Genomic DNA, 15250 nt, shown 5'->3' on the forward strand with positions numbered 1-15250 from the left:
GAACTGCTGGCTGAACGTCACTGCTAGTGAGTAATATAGCAGCAAAAACATGGGAAAACTGGGTCAGTCATGGAACAAGCAGAGGTTAATTGTATGCTGAAAAATAAAAAGATAGAGAGGTTACACACCTAAAACTATGCAACCTGAAGCAAAGAAAGTGCTAAAAGTCCCTGAAAGTATGTAAATTCTGAGAAACAAAGAGCTTCGACTTTTGACAGCAGGTGGCTTTCCATTATTTGTTGTAGAAATGTGATCCATCTACAATGACTTCTGATGCATACAGAGGTGTGCTGGTTGTCTAAAAGGAAAGTATTCAGTTACATTATACAAATGAAAAAATAATTTTGTATTTTTCTATTAGATTGTAGCCCTACATTAGTAGTACATTTTATGGATGAAAAGTGGCTTAAAGCACTGTGCTATCAAGCTAATATTTTTACTCAGCTCAACAACCTTATGATGTCACTGCAAGGTCCAAATGGTAATATTTTGCAGCTCAGTAACAAAGTGATTGCATTTTACAAAAAAAAACGGTTCTACTGAGAATAGTTATAATATTCCTATACTGAAAATGTATTTATGATAGACACTTACATCCAGTCACAAGACTATCTATTCTGATTCAGTGCTGTCCCTATATACAAACTTCTTTACACATGCCACAAGTCTTCTGATTCCCCCTATTGGAACTGTAATATTAGATCATGTTGCTCATGCAAATAATTATGCATCACCTCCTCACCAATATAAGCATGGCATGCTCATGTGACTCCCTCTACACTCCTCTACTGTATCAGTTTGGCAAAACATGGGTAGAGAAGTGTGAAAAAAATAAACATTAAAATAGCTTTTGATACAGTACTTACTTCCTCACAAAAGATTAATGAGAATCCCATGTTGATAAGGAAGAGGGCATAAAACAGTGTATAGATCAGAAAATAAAACCACAAAGTATACCTTTTGACTTTCCAGTCCTGGGTTCAGGTCAAAATAAAATTAAAATATGTAAAAGAAATCATGCTAAAACAGTGTATAGTCCAATAAAGACCTTGAATTAAAAAGACCAATGGCTTTTTAAAATGTAAAAACATGAGTGTCATTCTTGGTTGTAACAAAGGCATGATAATAAAATATGTATTATTGTGACCTGAGAGCCACACAGACCACACATTGGTGCATCAGTACCAGATAAAAGGAAGTGGTGAATTAAAAAAACTATTAATAATGCTTATCCAAGCCAAAACAACTTCCTACCTTCAATCTTTTCACAAACAAGATGGCCAAAGAACTAAAAAAGGCTTGATTTGAAAAAAACTTATTATTTCACTGCTCACTTTAAGTTGACTGCCAACTGGAATACAGTCGGGTTTTGATAACTGGGCCATAGTCCATGTATGGAACAAGGACGGTGGTGATAGAGCAAGACGGACTTTGCTGCTCTGTCAGCTAGCTCATGTCCTGGTATCCAAAAAAACTGGACAGAGATAGATGATAGAGAAAGATGGGCCAGTTTATTTTGGATATTGATAAGAATAGGATGGTAACTAACAAGGAATGATGTCAGGACCAATAGACAGCTGAGTGAATCAGTATAGATCATACAATTCATATATTGCATAGTTTCAATATTATTCAGGGCAAGAGAAATGGCATACAATTCGGCAGTGAACACAGAAACTGTAGAGGGGATTCTGTGTGCTACAACCGAACTGTAACAAACCATGACAGAACCTACAGAGTCGCCTGATTTTGAACCATCTGTATATATGGGAATGGATGGACTGTTTGAAAGATATTCAGCAAATGAAGAGCAATATTTCCAATCAGGAGTACCAGTCTTCCTCAGATGACTAAATACTTCCAATTGAGAGTACCAGTTTTCCTCAGATGACTCAAAGATAGTTCACAGTTGGGGATAGTAACTAGCCATGGTGGAAGAGGTTGAACTATTGATACTGCTATGCAATTCAAAGACATATCCAATTTTTCTGATTGTGCCTGAATATGAAGCCTAAAAGGATAATGAAGTTCTGGATCTGGACAAATACCTTGTTAGCAGCAGAAATGTACACAAACAGTTTTAGGGAAAGTTGAAAACCATTTGCTGTGGTTCACTTAAGTATACGAGTGATTGCAATTTGTAGCTGCTGCTCAGTAAACCTCATATTCGATGACTGATATGAGATATGAAAGTCATCATCGAAAAGACCATTTGCAATTGTAGGAGACAGCTGTTGGAATTCATCTTTATAATGAAAAGTGTGACACTCAGAATACAGCCCTAAGGGACTCTAAGTTCCTGCGGGAAAAAAACAGGAAAGTGGTTAACCCACATGGATCTGGAATTGGCAGTTCATTAAAAAAGCTTAATAATAAGTGGCAAATTGCCACGCAATCCATATGAGTGAAGGTCTTGCAAGATGCCATATCTCCATGTTGTATCATAAGCTTTCTCTAAATTAGAAACAAAAACAAGATGTTGTTGCTTCAAAAAGTCTTCTCTAACTGATGTTTCAAGGTGAATTAAGTGATCTATCATGGAGCATTGTCTTTGGAATGCACACTGAGTGGGTGAGAGAAGGTTGTTTGATTCAAGGAACGAAACAAGACGAGCATTAATCATCTTCTCTAAGGTCTTACTGAGACAACTCATCAAAGCAATGGGATGGTAATTTGAAGGAATCTGTTGATCCTTCCCAGGTTTAAGAATAGGGAGTACAATAGCTTGGTGCTAAGCATCAAGAAAGACATTTTCCTGCCATATCTGGTTAAAGACAGCCAGGAGAATAGTAAGAGAGGCAGGAGAAAGGTGGTGTAGCATCTCATAATGTACATTATCAGGTCCAACTGATGTATCGCCAGACCGATGAAGCACAAGTTTGAGTTACACCAGTGTAAGAGGGCGATTATATTCATAGAGATGATCAGTCGAAAAAAAAAGAGGCAGATGTTCAACTTGTGTTTTAATAGCTAAGAAGGAAGAGGATGAGTTTTAAGAACTAGATACATGAGAGAAACATTCACCAAAAGTGTTGGCAATGCTATGAGCATCAGCAACTTCATGACCATTGAATATTAAAATAGAGAGGGGGCAGAAGTATACCATCCACTCACCTTCCAGATCTTGTCCCATATGACTTTTGAACTGGTGGTTGAAGAAATGCTGGAGGTATATTTAATCCAAGATTCTTTCTGGTTTTGATGTCTAACCTGCCAAGCCTGTGCACAGGCTTGCTAAAATGCAATGCAGTTTGTAAGCATAGGATATTTACAAAATTTATCCCAAGCAGGTTTCTGAGCTTTTTGTGTTATAAAACAAGCAGAATTCCACCAAGAGCGGGGATGCCGTGGGAAAGATGTTGAGGTATTGGGGATACACTGAGCAGCTGCTTGGACAATACAGTCAGTTACTGCTGCTACACAATCACCTACCGATGATTTACATAAGATGGCAGGGTCAAGTTCTGAGAGAGCAGTGAAAGAGGGCCAGTTGGCCTGGTCCAACTTCCACTGAGGCACACGGGTCAGGTGGCACTGACTGCGACCAATCTCTCTTAATATGATAGGAAAATGATCACTTCCCTGTGGATTGATGTCAACCTCTCAAGAAAAGCAAGTGAAATGCAAAGGGGAAGCAGATAGAAAGATCTATAGCAGTAAATGACTGACTGGGTGCATTATAATAAGTGTAAGAGCCAGTATTGAAGAGAGATAGGTTGTGATTCATAAGCATATGCTCTATAGCACAACCCCTCACATCAATACTAGAACTACCCCAGAGGGGATTATGCCCATTAAGATCCCCCAAAATTAAAAATGGGGTTGGCAGTTGCTCAATGAAGGCATCAAGGTCAGAGGGGTGATAACTTTTTCCAGGCAAAAGGTACAGAGAGCAAACAGTGATGGTATGACTCAAGGAGATACAGATGGCTACAGTCTCCAAGGGCATATTCAATGACAAAAACTGGGTGGGCACATGTTGATCAACCAGCAGTGCTCCTCCCCCATGTCCTTGTACTACATATGACCTGTCATTTTGGTATAAGGAGTATTATTGAATTGTGACTATATTAGTAGATTTTAAAAATATTTCCTGTAAAAAAAGACATTTGGGATGATAAAAGTCAATCAAATCCTTGATGTCATTCACATTTGATTGAAAACCTCGACAGCTCCATTGGATTAGTGTGGCCACTTTTCTTTATTTTGAAGAATATGACATGGAGACCTTCTGTTTGTGACCACTCTTTTTTTCTTTACTGGATGTGGGTCAGTCACTCTCTAGTAATCCTGATCTGGATCGAGTAAGCAGTCGGAGTTTGTAGACATACTTTCCAGTGATTGAGGACGTGAACGAATGGGTTGTTTAATTTTTGGGATGTAAAGAGACTCAGACTCCATGGAAGTTGGGCAATGACTGGAAGATGTGGTAAGGATAGAGATAGAAGTAGATACTGATTTGTTGACTTTGTTGATTTTGAAGGGTACTAGATTAAGATGCACTGTTAATGATTCTGTAGGAGGCATGGAAAGGTCTATTTGGATTCCTACTGTAGTGGTGGAATGGATTACAGTAGCATAAGTCTGAGATGAAATTGGGAATAGTAATTTTAGAGCCTCTGGATAAGTAATATTATGAACAGTCTTGAGACATTGTACTTCTTTCTCTTACACCTATTTAGGGCAAGAAATAGAAAGGATGTGGACCATTACAGTTAACACAATGCGGTTCTAGTTGGCATCCAAAAGCATCATGGTGTTTACCAGCACAACAAGCACATGTCAAGAAACCACAGCAAGATGTTTTCGAGTGACCAAATCATTGACAATGAAAACATCTAACAGGGTTAGGAATATAAGGCCATACCTTACAATTAAGATATCCTGCCTTGATTGTGGTAGGAGGACGTGATATTGTAAATGTTAATATTAAAACATTTGTCAGCTCCATAATCCCGTTTCTACGAGTAAAAATTCAGTGCATGGCTGTAACACCTTCGCTGGTGAAACCTGTGAGGATCTCTGACTCTGGAATGCTCTTTAAATCCCTCTCAACTATAAATCCTCTGGAAGAATTCAAAGTAGAATGAGGAGTAACCTCAATGGGCATATTGCCAACTGCCTTCAACTTCAAGAGGAGTTTGGAATGTTGTGATGAAGTTGTTTCCACTAAAATGTCCCCAGACCATAATTTTTTACCAATTTAGGTAAGCCAACAAACCCTTCTAAACTCTTCTGAATAAAAAATGGAGACATCAGCCCTAAGGGTTTTTCAGTTAAAGGATGTATAATTAAAAATCGTGGGACAGATTCAAATTCTGAGTTTGACCATACAGAGCCATCAAAGTGCGGTCGTTTGCCAGTAGTCGGATTTTTCTTGATGCTATAATGCTTTTTTATTTTTTTTATTTGAGGGGTATCCATAATAAAAATAAAGAATATTTCGGTGCCCATTGACCCCACCCACAATGGAGCCCTACAAGGAGATGGACTACAGTGCCATATAAAGTCACTGTAGCAATGCCAGGGTTTGGTGAGGACTATACCCTAACACCAGTATCAGACATAATGTTCACTACACCTGTTGAGGACATCCTATGCTGGCACTCAGTTGACCATGGCCCAAATGGACTAGCTGAATGATCTTGGGAGGGCCACCCCAAAACCACCCGTCTACTGAAATTTAAAGCCAAAATGGTGTGTTGGAGTTGGACTCCTCAACCACCAGAATCCTCTCCTCCCCCTTTACAGGTCACCAAGCATGGCAAACACATAAGTAAACTGAAATACAGAACCTTCTCTGGGAGGTCTTCTCGCCACATACAGGAATCCACATTGAGGGGCTCTACTGAATGGCTTTATTATTATTTATGTATATGTTATTTCTTTCCACCTCAGTGGTTTGGAAACAGAAAATAGTAAAAACTCTAACTATAGTAGAAGACAACACCTGAAGCAGTGCAATACTTCAAAGCCTATTTTGAAAAGCAGACTATACCAATTTATTTAACATGAGGCATGACAAGGATGAGTTGATATCCCCTGAAAGCATCTACAGCTTTCTACATCTACATCTACAGCAAGAGGATGAGAAACTGGAAGCAAAAACAGGAGAAATTTGTTCTTGAGGGGCATGACAAATGCATCAAAGTAAAAAGTACCCCAGATGAAGACAAAGCAACTAGAAAATAAGAGGATCAAGAGACCACTTCATCAGATATAGACTTTGTTTAGACAGGAAAGATGATCACCAACATGATAGAAAGCACCTGGAACATTACAAGCAATGATATGATACAAAAACTGTGTGTGTGGTCCCAAACAAAAAAGACCCAAAGTATGTAAAATGTGGATTGAGAATGGATGCCAACTTGGTGATTAAGAAAAGCAACCACTCTAAAATTGTTGAAATGGTTCACTACCAGACAGTACCTGGCCAGATGGAGGGAATGAACCAAAGTATGACATACATCCAGAAGTTCCAGAATGTTTATATGATAAGACCTCATGGGAGCAGATAAATGTTTCAAACTTTCCTACTGAATGACCCATAACCCCCAGCTCTGAAGTGTCACATCTGTGAAAATCTTTAAATCAAATGAGTAGAAGGAAGCAAGACACACTTGCCAACAAGTGAGCACTGTCCAATCAACAATGCTGATTGCCAAAAAAGTGAAGGAGAAAGGGAAATGGGAGTCTTCAAATGATACCACTGGTCATGAAGAGCCCAATGAAGAGACAGCATATATAAATGACTTAAAGCCATAAGGAAGATCACATTCACAAAAGGGATAGAATCTTATGAATTATAACTGAGGAAGCAGTAAAGGCATGGAGAATGAAAATTCCATCAAACAAAGTCAGCGAAGAAAAGATTGGCCCCGACTAGGATGGGTTTTGAAAAATACACTCAAATAAACAAGATACTGGGTAAGCAGAAGGAAGAACTTCTCCAAGTTGATTAACCAATCCACACTAACTGCCTGCAGAGGCAGCTGTTGATTGAGAGACAGGCAGACTCCTGTTCAAGACAAGCTAACAGTAGCCAGTCATCCACGTAATGATGAACATGCAAGTGAAGAACAAATACTCTGATCAACATACAAAAGACAATCGGGTAAAAGCAAGCCCAAAGGGCAATAGGCAAAAGTAATACACTACCTCATTGTGAGTGAATTGAAGATATCACAACTGACAAGATATTAAAATATGCAGGTAAGCATTTGTGACATCCACCTTGGTCATCCTCAAATCTGGAGAGAAAGTCCACTTAAAAGTAAAAAAATAACTTCTTAGTAAAATGAAATACAATCAGAAAACAACTGATGCTGTGGGATTAATCCATCATAGGTCATCAGTCTCCAATTTTCTTGGGAACAACAAACAGATTGGAATACTTAACTAACTGAGAAATAAAATGCTCAGCATAAACCCAAATATCTAGGAAATTGGGGGAAAACAAATACTAAGATAAAGAGGTATCATGCAACAAAACAAAGTAGGTTGGAGGTCACAAGAAATTGGAAAAATAGACAAAACAAAACATGCCTGAGAAATCATGATTCTGCAGGAAAAACATAAGAAGACACAGCAAAATTCAGTAGGGAAACAGACTATCAAAATTCTTGTTGGCCTAAACAGGGTTGACTTGTTTAGGAGAAGGAAATTGACCCATTTAATGATCAATTTTGCAGTTGATAATAGCAGAAATATAAATGTAAAGGTTTTTTATCTTGACAAAATTTTGCAATTAGTTTTGCCAACTACGTGAAAATAAAAAACAAAAAAAGAAGAAATTCCACACCAGAAAGTAAACTATTTAAATTCAAGAATTTAAACAATGTGAAAAGCACTCACATACACAAGGTTTTGAAACAAGTACAAGAAGTGACTCAGTAGCTTTGAATAAAGAAAGTCATGTGCATTCTTATTTGTTGGAGGCTTGTTACATGATGATGTACATGGAAGATGCATTGAAATCAGTCAATTCCAGTCAGATGTTTAGCTTCAAGGCATACTCAAAAAATATTTTGCATGTAGAGGGCAGCACAGACCAAGAATAGCTATTTATGTTAGTGGAGGTAACATACAGTGTCAGAATGTAATTCTATTAATTGTTTGTACTTGTATTTTTGTACCAGTGGATACTCAACAAGTTTGAGACATCAGAATTAAAAAAGCAGCAAATACTCAACTTTTCTGAGAAGTATTTAGCATCCTGAGAAGATAGAGTAGTCAACTGTGAGATATAATGGAGGATATCTTCAATTTTCTCAGAATTAACAATTCCATCAACAAGTTTTCGGTCAAGAACCATTTACGGTTTGTTTCTTTTCTTCCAGTATTTCTGGATATTATTGTTTTAGCTGCAGAAAAATTATAAACCTGACATATGGTTGTTTTTTTTTAATCAAGAAAAATTATGATTAAGATATGTTAACAATAATGCTTGATGGACAAGTATCTCTTATAGGAACATTATCATAAACAAGGTGGTGAATGATATTTGAATCACTGCTATCACCAAAATAATCACAGAAACAAACAAATCTATCAAAATGTAACCTTTTATATCCATAAATGTATGAAAAAAAACAAACAACTTTCACATACAATGTAACCAGATTTATATCTTTATACATCACATACAATGTAACCAGATTAACAATACCTCAGCTTACAAACCATAATGAAGAAATAAATTTCCCCAAAACCAGTTTGGATTTGAAATTTAAGAACTGAAGGTGAAGTAAACTTACTGTACCTAATATTTAAATCAGAAATGCCATATATTTCAAGCAACTGTATAAAACAACAACAAATAAGCTGTCTGAACTTATAACACTAGAATCATTTAATCTCTAGCTCTTCTACATCCAAGAAAAGGGAGGCTTCAATCATTCACTCTCTTTTATTGTAATTCAAATTCCTGAAATTAGGTATTATTCTATCAGTCATTTCTCAAATTAAATATTATTCTAGTAGACATTTCTGAAATTATTTCAGCTTAACAAGACTTTGTGTAATAAAAGAATAAAACAGCATGAAATACACCAAGACCTCACTGGAATTCCTATACCATGATCAAGAACTGTAACTGTTCGTTTCACTGCAGCTAAACACTCATTTGAAAGCATTAGGATTTTACCAGTTCTTTTATTTTATACAAATCCTATTTTTTTTTGCAAAATACGAATGTTCTTTACAAACAAGAAGTATTGTAAATTTGTTTCAAATTTTTAAACCTTAGGTATATTACATTTCTCAATAATGAAACTGATTTTCATCAAGGGCTATTCAGGTACAATAATGTTCAAAGGAAGGTTACAAGTATCAACAATATACTGCCACTTCAGAAGATAATTTTGGAACAGGAACAGTAAAGGAAAAAAAATTGTAGAAGTAAAACAACTTTACTCATACAAATCATAACTGCTAGGATCTTTAAATTGGTCTGCAGCAGCATGTAAAACATACATCTATATTCAAACATTTTTTAGATGAATTTTTCAAAATTTTTATTCTGTTGTTCTGCATATAATTAGTTCACATCCTTGTAAATATGATGGAAGTAATCACAATCATGAGCTAATAATTCTCTGGTTTAGATCAAGATTACATATAATAATTTTTGTACCAAGTTTTATTCTTGCTTGACATTTTTCTGTATCATTTTTCCAAAGAATGAGGTCACACTCATTTCATCAAGACTTTACCAAGTTAACATACATTGAATGTTTATTTCCTTTCAATCTAAAATAAGAATAATCACTAAATGAAACTAGTAACCTAGCATTAGTGAGTATTGCACGATGAAACTTTGTTTACACTTCACAGTTAAACATACCATTCACTTTATTTTTGTTTGTATATATTTTTCCCTATTCCAACAGCCTGAAATATGTAACAGCACATAAAAACACATCACTAAGTGTAGACCCTATCACTCAAGTATTTGTTGTATGGATAAAATTTTTTTATTCATTTACTAGTGTTTCCTGCCTTCCCTTTGTGTTTATTCATATTATTCTTTACTTAAAACATTTTAAATCTACTAGTTATTGTAGACATCGAAACTGTTCTTTAAGAAATCAGTGTCTGAACATAAACATTAAGCAAGGTACCAAGCATCAGGAGAAACATTCTCTTGTCAGATCCAGTTAAAAACAACCAGAAGAATAGTAGTAGAAAGGTAGCACATCATCACATAGTGAACACCATCATATTCAACCAATGAGGAACAAAGCTTGAGTTCCACCAGTGTAAAGGGGCAATTATATTATAGTCACAGAGATGATTGAACTGTTTGGGACTGGTGGTAGAAGATATACCAGATGTGAACTTAATCCAAGATTTCTTCTGGCTTTGATGTCTTACCCACTGAGCATGTGCACTGGCCTGCTGGAAGGCAATGTGGTTTGAGAGTGTGGGATGTCTACGGAACCTTCCATGCCATGTGGCAGGCAGGATTCCACCACGAATGAGAATATAGTGAAAAATGTGTTGAGGTTTTCGGAATACATTGAGCAGCTGACACACAGTCATCGATTGATGGTTTACAGATGATGGCAGAATCAAGTACTGAGAGAGCAGTGAAAGAGGCCCACATTGGCTGATCCATCTTCCACCGGGGCACACGGGTTGGGTGGCATCGACCACGGGCCAGTATCTCTCAAAATTATAGGAAAATGATCACTGCCTCATGGATTATTGTCAACCCTCCATGAAAAATGGAAGAATAACGAAAGGGAGCAAATTGAAATTTCAACAGCAGTAAAGGACTGACTAGGTGCATGAAAATAAGTAGAAAAACCAGTAATGAAAGGTTGTGATCAGAGAGCATACGCTCTACAGAGCTACTCCTCCTATCATTATCAGCACTTCCCAGAGGGGATGATGTCCATTAAAGTCCCCCAGGATTAAAAGGGGAGTTGGCAACTATTCAATAAGAGCATCAAGGTCTGATTGATCATATGTCTCTCCAGGCAACAGGTAGAGAGAACAAACATTGATGGTGCAGCTCATGAAAACACAGATGGCTACAGCCTCCAAGGGTGTGTTGAGTGGCAAAAACAGGGCAGGCACATGCTGATCAACCAACAGTGCCACCACTCCATGCACTTATCCATCACACAGCCTGCCATTTCTGTACAAAGAAAACTGCTGAAAGGTGACTGTATTGGCAGGTTTCAGAAACATTTCCTGTAAGGAAATACATACAGGTTGGTAGGAAGCAATCAGTGTTTTGATATCATCCAGATTAGAATGTAAACCTCGACAGTTCCATTGTATCAAGGTGGCAATTTGTAATTACATGTAGGCAAATTGGATGGATGGGCCCTTCTGTTTACAACCATGTCTTTTTACCTTACTGTCCTTATTCGAGGAAGGTCTATTGACCTCCATGGATCCTGCCCTGGGTCGATTGGGCAGATCTTTGCTGTTAGAAGAGGATTCCAGTGACCGAGGACGCAAACAAATGATTGTTTTCCATCTTGGGGTGAGAAAAGATGATGTATTTGAGGAAATGCCTGTACCTGGAACCAAAGGATGTGGACCTTGGGGTTTGTTGGAATGTATGTAAGAGACAGAGATGGGTGTTGAAGTTGATTCATCAACTTTTTTAACCATGGAGGTTCTTTTGGAGGCACAGAAAGATCTGTGCCTCCCATTGTAGTAATGGAATAAAGTACAGCCGTATATGTCCAAGATGAAGCAGTGGACAGCAATTTTTGAGTCTCAGGATAAGTAATGTTATGAATCGTTTTCAAATGCTGCACCTCTTTTTCCTCAAACCATTTAAGGCAAAAACAAAAGTAGGATGGGTGAGAGCCATTGCAATTGATGCAACAAGGATCTGTTTCACACTCATTGACATCATGGTCCTTGCCACCACAACAAGCACACATCAGGGAACCACGATATGACGTCTTTGAGTAACCAAACCTCTGACACTGGAAACATCAGAGAGGGTTTGGAATGTATGGCCATACCCTGCAATTAAGATAACCTTCCTTTATGGTGGCAGATGAATGTGGTGATGTAAATATCAGAATGAGGATGTTGGTCAGCATCATAATTCCATCTTTGCGAGTGGAGATACACCTCACTGCAGAAACTCCTTGGAGTGGAGAAACCAGCAAGAATCCCTGACTCGGGATGTTCTTCAAATCATTCTCAACAATAACTCCTCATGATGAATTCAAAGTAGCATGAAGTGTAACTTCAATGGGTATATCCCCAATTGCCTTTGAATTCAAGAGAAGTTCACCATGTTGAGATGTGAATGTTTCCACCAATACATCACCAGATTGAAGCTTCTTTACTGACTTTGGAGAGCCAGCAAGTCCCTTCTGAATAAAAAAAAGGGGGAAAGTTGCCCTAAAATTTTGTCTGAAAGAAAATATAGGATAAAGAAATGAGGTACAACAGGTGTTACAAATGTTGAAGATTGCTGCTCAAAATCTTCAAGACGTGCTCATTTACCTATGAACTGTTTTTTCACTATTTTATTTAAATTTATTTTGGAGGATCCATAATAGAAGAAAAGGGAAATTTCATTGCACACTGACCCCACCCACCATGGAGCCCTATGAGGAGATGCACTACAATGTCAAACAAGGACACTGCAGCAATGCCAGGGTTTCATGAGCACTATACCAAAACACCAGCATCAGATACAATGTCCACAACACCTGTTGAGAACTTCCAACACTGGTACTTGGTTGACCCTAGCACAAGTGTACCAAGGCTGCACATCTACAGGGATTCAAGGCCAAAGTGGTGTGTTAGGGTTGGACCCCTCAACCACCAGTATCCTGTAATCCCTGTAAAATGTAAAAACTAATAAAAAAGAAAAAACAAAACAATGACCAAAACTTGGATAAAATCTTAAATAGAATTTAAAAGGCCAATGGCCCTTAAAAATTTAAAAACACAACTAAGGTGGACAGTGTCATCATTGCCAATAAGTGTCCAGCATTAGGAGTGAACCCATGGTAAAACATGTATAAATGGTGCCATTGTTCACAATCGTAATGACAGCATGACACTAAAACATGGGCTACTGTGACTTAATTGTGATGCAGGCCACACATTGGTGCATCAGTCCCAGATAAAGGAAAACAATGAGTTACCACTGTGGCTTGATATCCAGAAGAACTGGATTGAAATGGATGATAAAGAGAAATTGGCCAGTTGGTTTTGAATATCAATAAGAACAGGGTGAGAACTAAAGTGAAGCAATTCCAGGGTCAGTACAATTCATGAACTGCCAAGCTTCTATGTATTACAGGACAAGGGAAATCACATACAATTCAGGTTGAACACAAAAACTGTACAACTACCAAACCACAACATGCCATGGCAGAGCTCACAGAATCACCTGATTTAGAACCATCTGCATAGATGTCAATGGAATGATGGTTCAAAAGATGTTCGGCAAATAGAAGACAGACACTGGATACATCTGAGAGCGTTGGGAGCACCTAGTTGTACTTTACAGTTCAGATAACCTGCCTTGACATTGGCAGGTGAACATTGTAACGTAAATGTCTTTGCGAGTGGAGATTTGACACCACAGATAAAACTTGGCTGAAATGTTCTTTAAATCCCTCTTAAATATAACTTCTATTGAAGAATTAAAAGTTAGATGGGGAGTAATTTCGATGGGTGTATCCTCAATGGCCTTCAATTTCAAGAGTTTGGGAAGTTGTGGTGAAGGTGTTTCCACCAAAATGTCTCCAGAGTGTAAATTCCTTAGTAACTTGGGGGAGCCAGAAAGCCTCTCTAATCCCTTTTGAATAAAAATTGAGACATCTACTCTAAGTATTTCTCAGATAAGGAATGCATTATTAGAAACTGAGGTACAAAATCTGACTGTGATGGTAACTGTACAACAGAGTTGTGAATGTGTGGTTATTTTCTGAATTTTTTTTTTTACAATTTTTTTCATTTTTATTTTTTTATGAATGGGGCAGCCATAATAAAGAAATGTATTTCAGTTCCCCATCCACCATGGAGACCTACTGCAATGCCACACAAGGACACTGCAATAATGCCAAGGTTTTGCTACCACTATACCCAAACACCAGTACCTGACACAATGTCCACAACACCTGTTGAGAACGTCCAACACTTGTACTTGGTTGACCCTAGCCCAAGTGGACCAGCCAACTGACATCAGGGTGGCCACCCTAAGGCTGCCCTTCTATAAAAACTCAAAGCCAAAGTAGAGTGTCAGGGTTAGACCCCTCAACCACCAGGATCCTCTTCCTTCCTTTAATGGTTGCCACATATGGTAAACATGTTTAGATCCCCGAAGAAGTGCACTGAAAGTATAGAATCTTATCTGAGAATAAAGTGATACATGTAAATTGTTAGGTAAGGAATAAGACTGTTATTACTAAAATATCTCATTCAGAACCTAGAAGTACTACATTACCATGAAAACAAGTTGGTCAACATACCAACTTGCATGAAATAATAAGTGTTTTGGATTCTTTCACATCCTGGTTAAATAATATTATTAATCAATAACTACTGAAGGTTAAATTTCTTCAAGTTGATGGTTTCCAGGAAGTTTACATCTTTCCACCAGAAACAACTAACCATTCAGCAGTTGGTACACCAGATGGTGAATTTACCATTGGATAATATTACAGAATATTAATTGTATTAAAGGAATACTTCATGTGTTACTCACCATAAAATGTAGCACTGCCAACTACAGAAGCCTGGCTCCTACATCTTCAAGGAAAATCAGTTATCATCAAACCTGTAAATATTCATAAAGAAATGTTTCGTTGCTCCTGTAGCTACTTCCCTATGTTATGGAACTTCACCACAAAACTGTATTGGAACCCATGAGAAATGAGAACATGAAGACACATTTTGCAAAGGACCACATTATTTCCACTAAAGTTAAGACACCAACATACAAGTTGCAAAGAATGCCAGTGTGCCACATGTAGAGACAGCCATATTTTGCAGTTGATACACCAACGGTACAGTTTTCATGGTGAAAAGGTTTATCACCATACAATATGTCAAAATGTGGTAAAGGAAGTATTTAGGGACAATAATCTACTTTCAAGTTGTTCTAGATGTTAAATTATGAAAATCTTTACATTTTGTGTTTAGTGTTGTTTTAAATTTTATCTTCATTTATATATGATTATGTTTTTTACATGTTGGTGTTATTTTAAATCCATTTCAGCATTCCTTTAGAGATGGTAGTTATTTTATATAT

The 15250-nt window shown here is 37.4% G+C and overlaps 2 protein-coding genes across 2 annotated transcripts in view; both read right to left on the bottom strand.

The window, feature by feature from the left end:
* The window catches only part of LOC143246752 (synaptonemal complex protein 2-like), a 253052-nt gene that overhangs the window by 233084 nt on the left and 4718 nt on the right, over positions 1-15250 (bottom strand). The window contains exon 2 of the mRNA XM_076493868.1: positions 8196-8366. The gene's annotated coding sequence lies outside the window, so the exon portion shown is untranslated. The remainder of the gene's footprint in view (positions 1-8195; positions 8367-15250) is intronic.
* Positions 1-15250, bottom strand: part of LOC143246758 (uncharacterized) — a 29071-nt gene that overhangs the window by 9085 nt on the left and 4736 nt on the right. The window contains exon 2 of the mRNA XM_076493891.1: positions 14705-14776. Within this exon, the coding sequence (XP_076350006.1) occupies positions 14705-14707 (3 nt within the window). The 5' untranslated portion in view covers positions 14708-14776. The remainder of the gene's footprint in view (positions 1-14704; positions 14777-15250) is intronic.

This window comes from Tachypleus tridentatus, chromosome 3 (assembly GCF_004210375.1).
Source record: "Tachypleus tridentatus isolate NWPU-2018 chromosome 3, ASM421037v1, whole genome shotgun sequence".
NCBI lineage: Eukaryota > Metazoa > Arthropoda > Merostomata > Xiphosura > Limulidae > Tachypleus > Tachypleus tridentatus.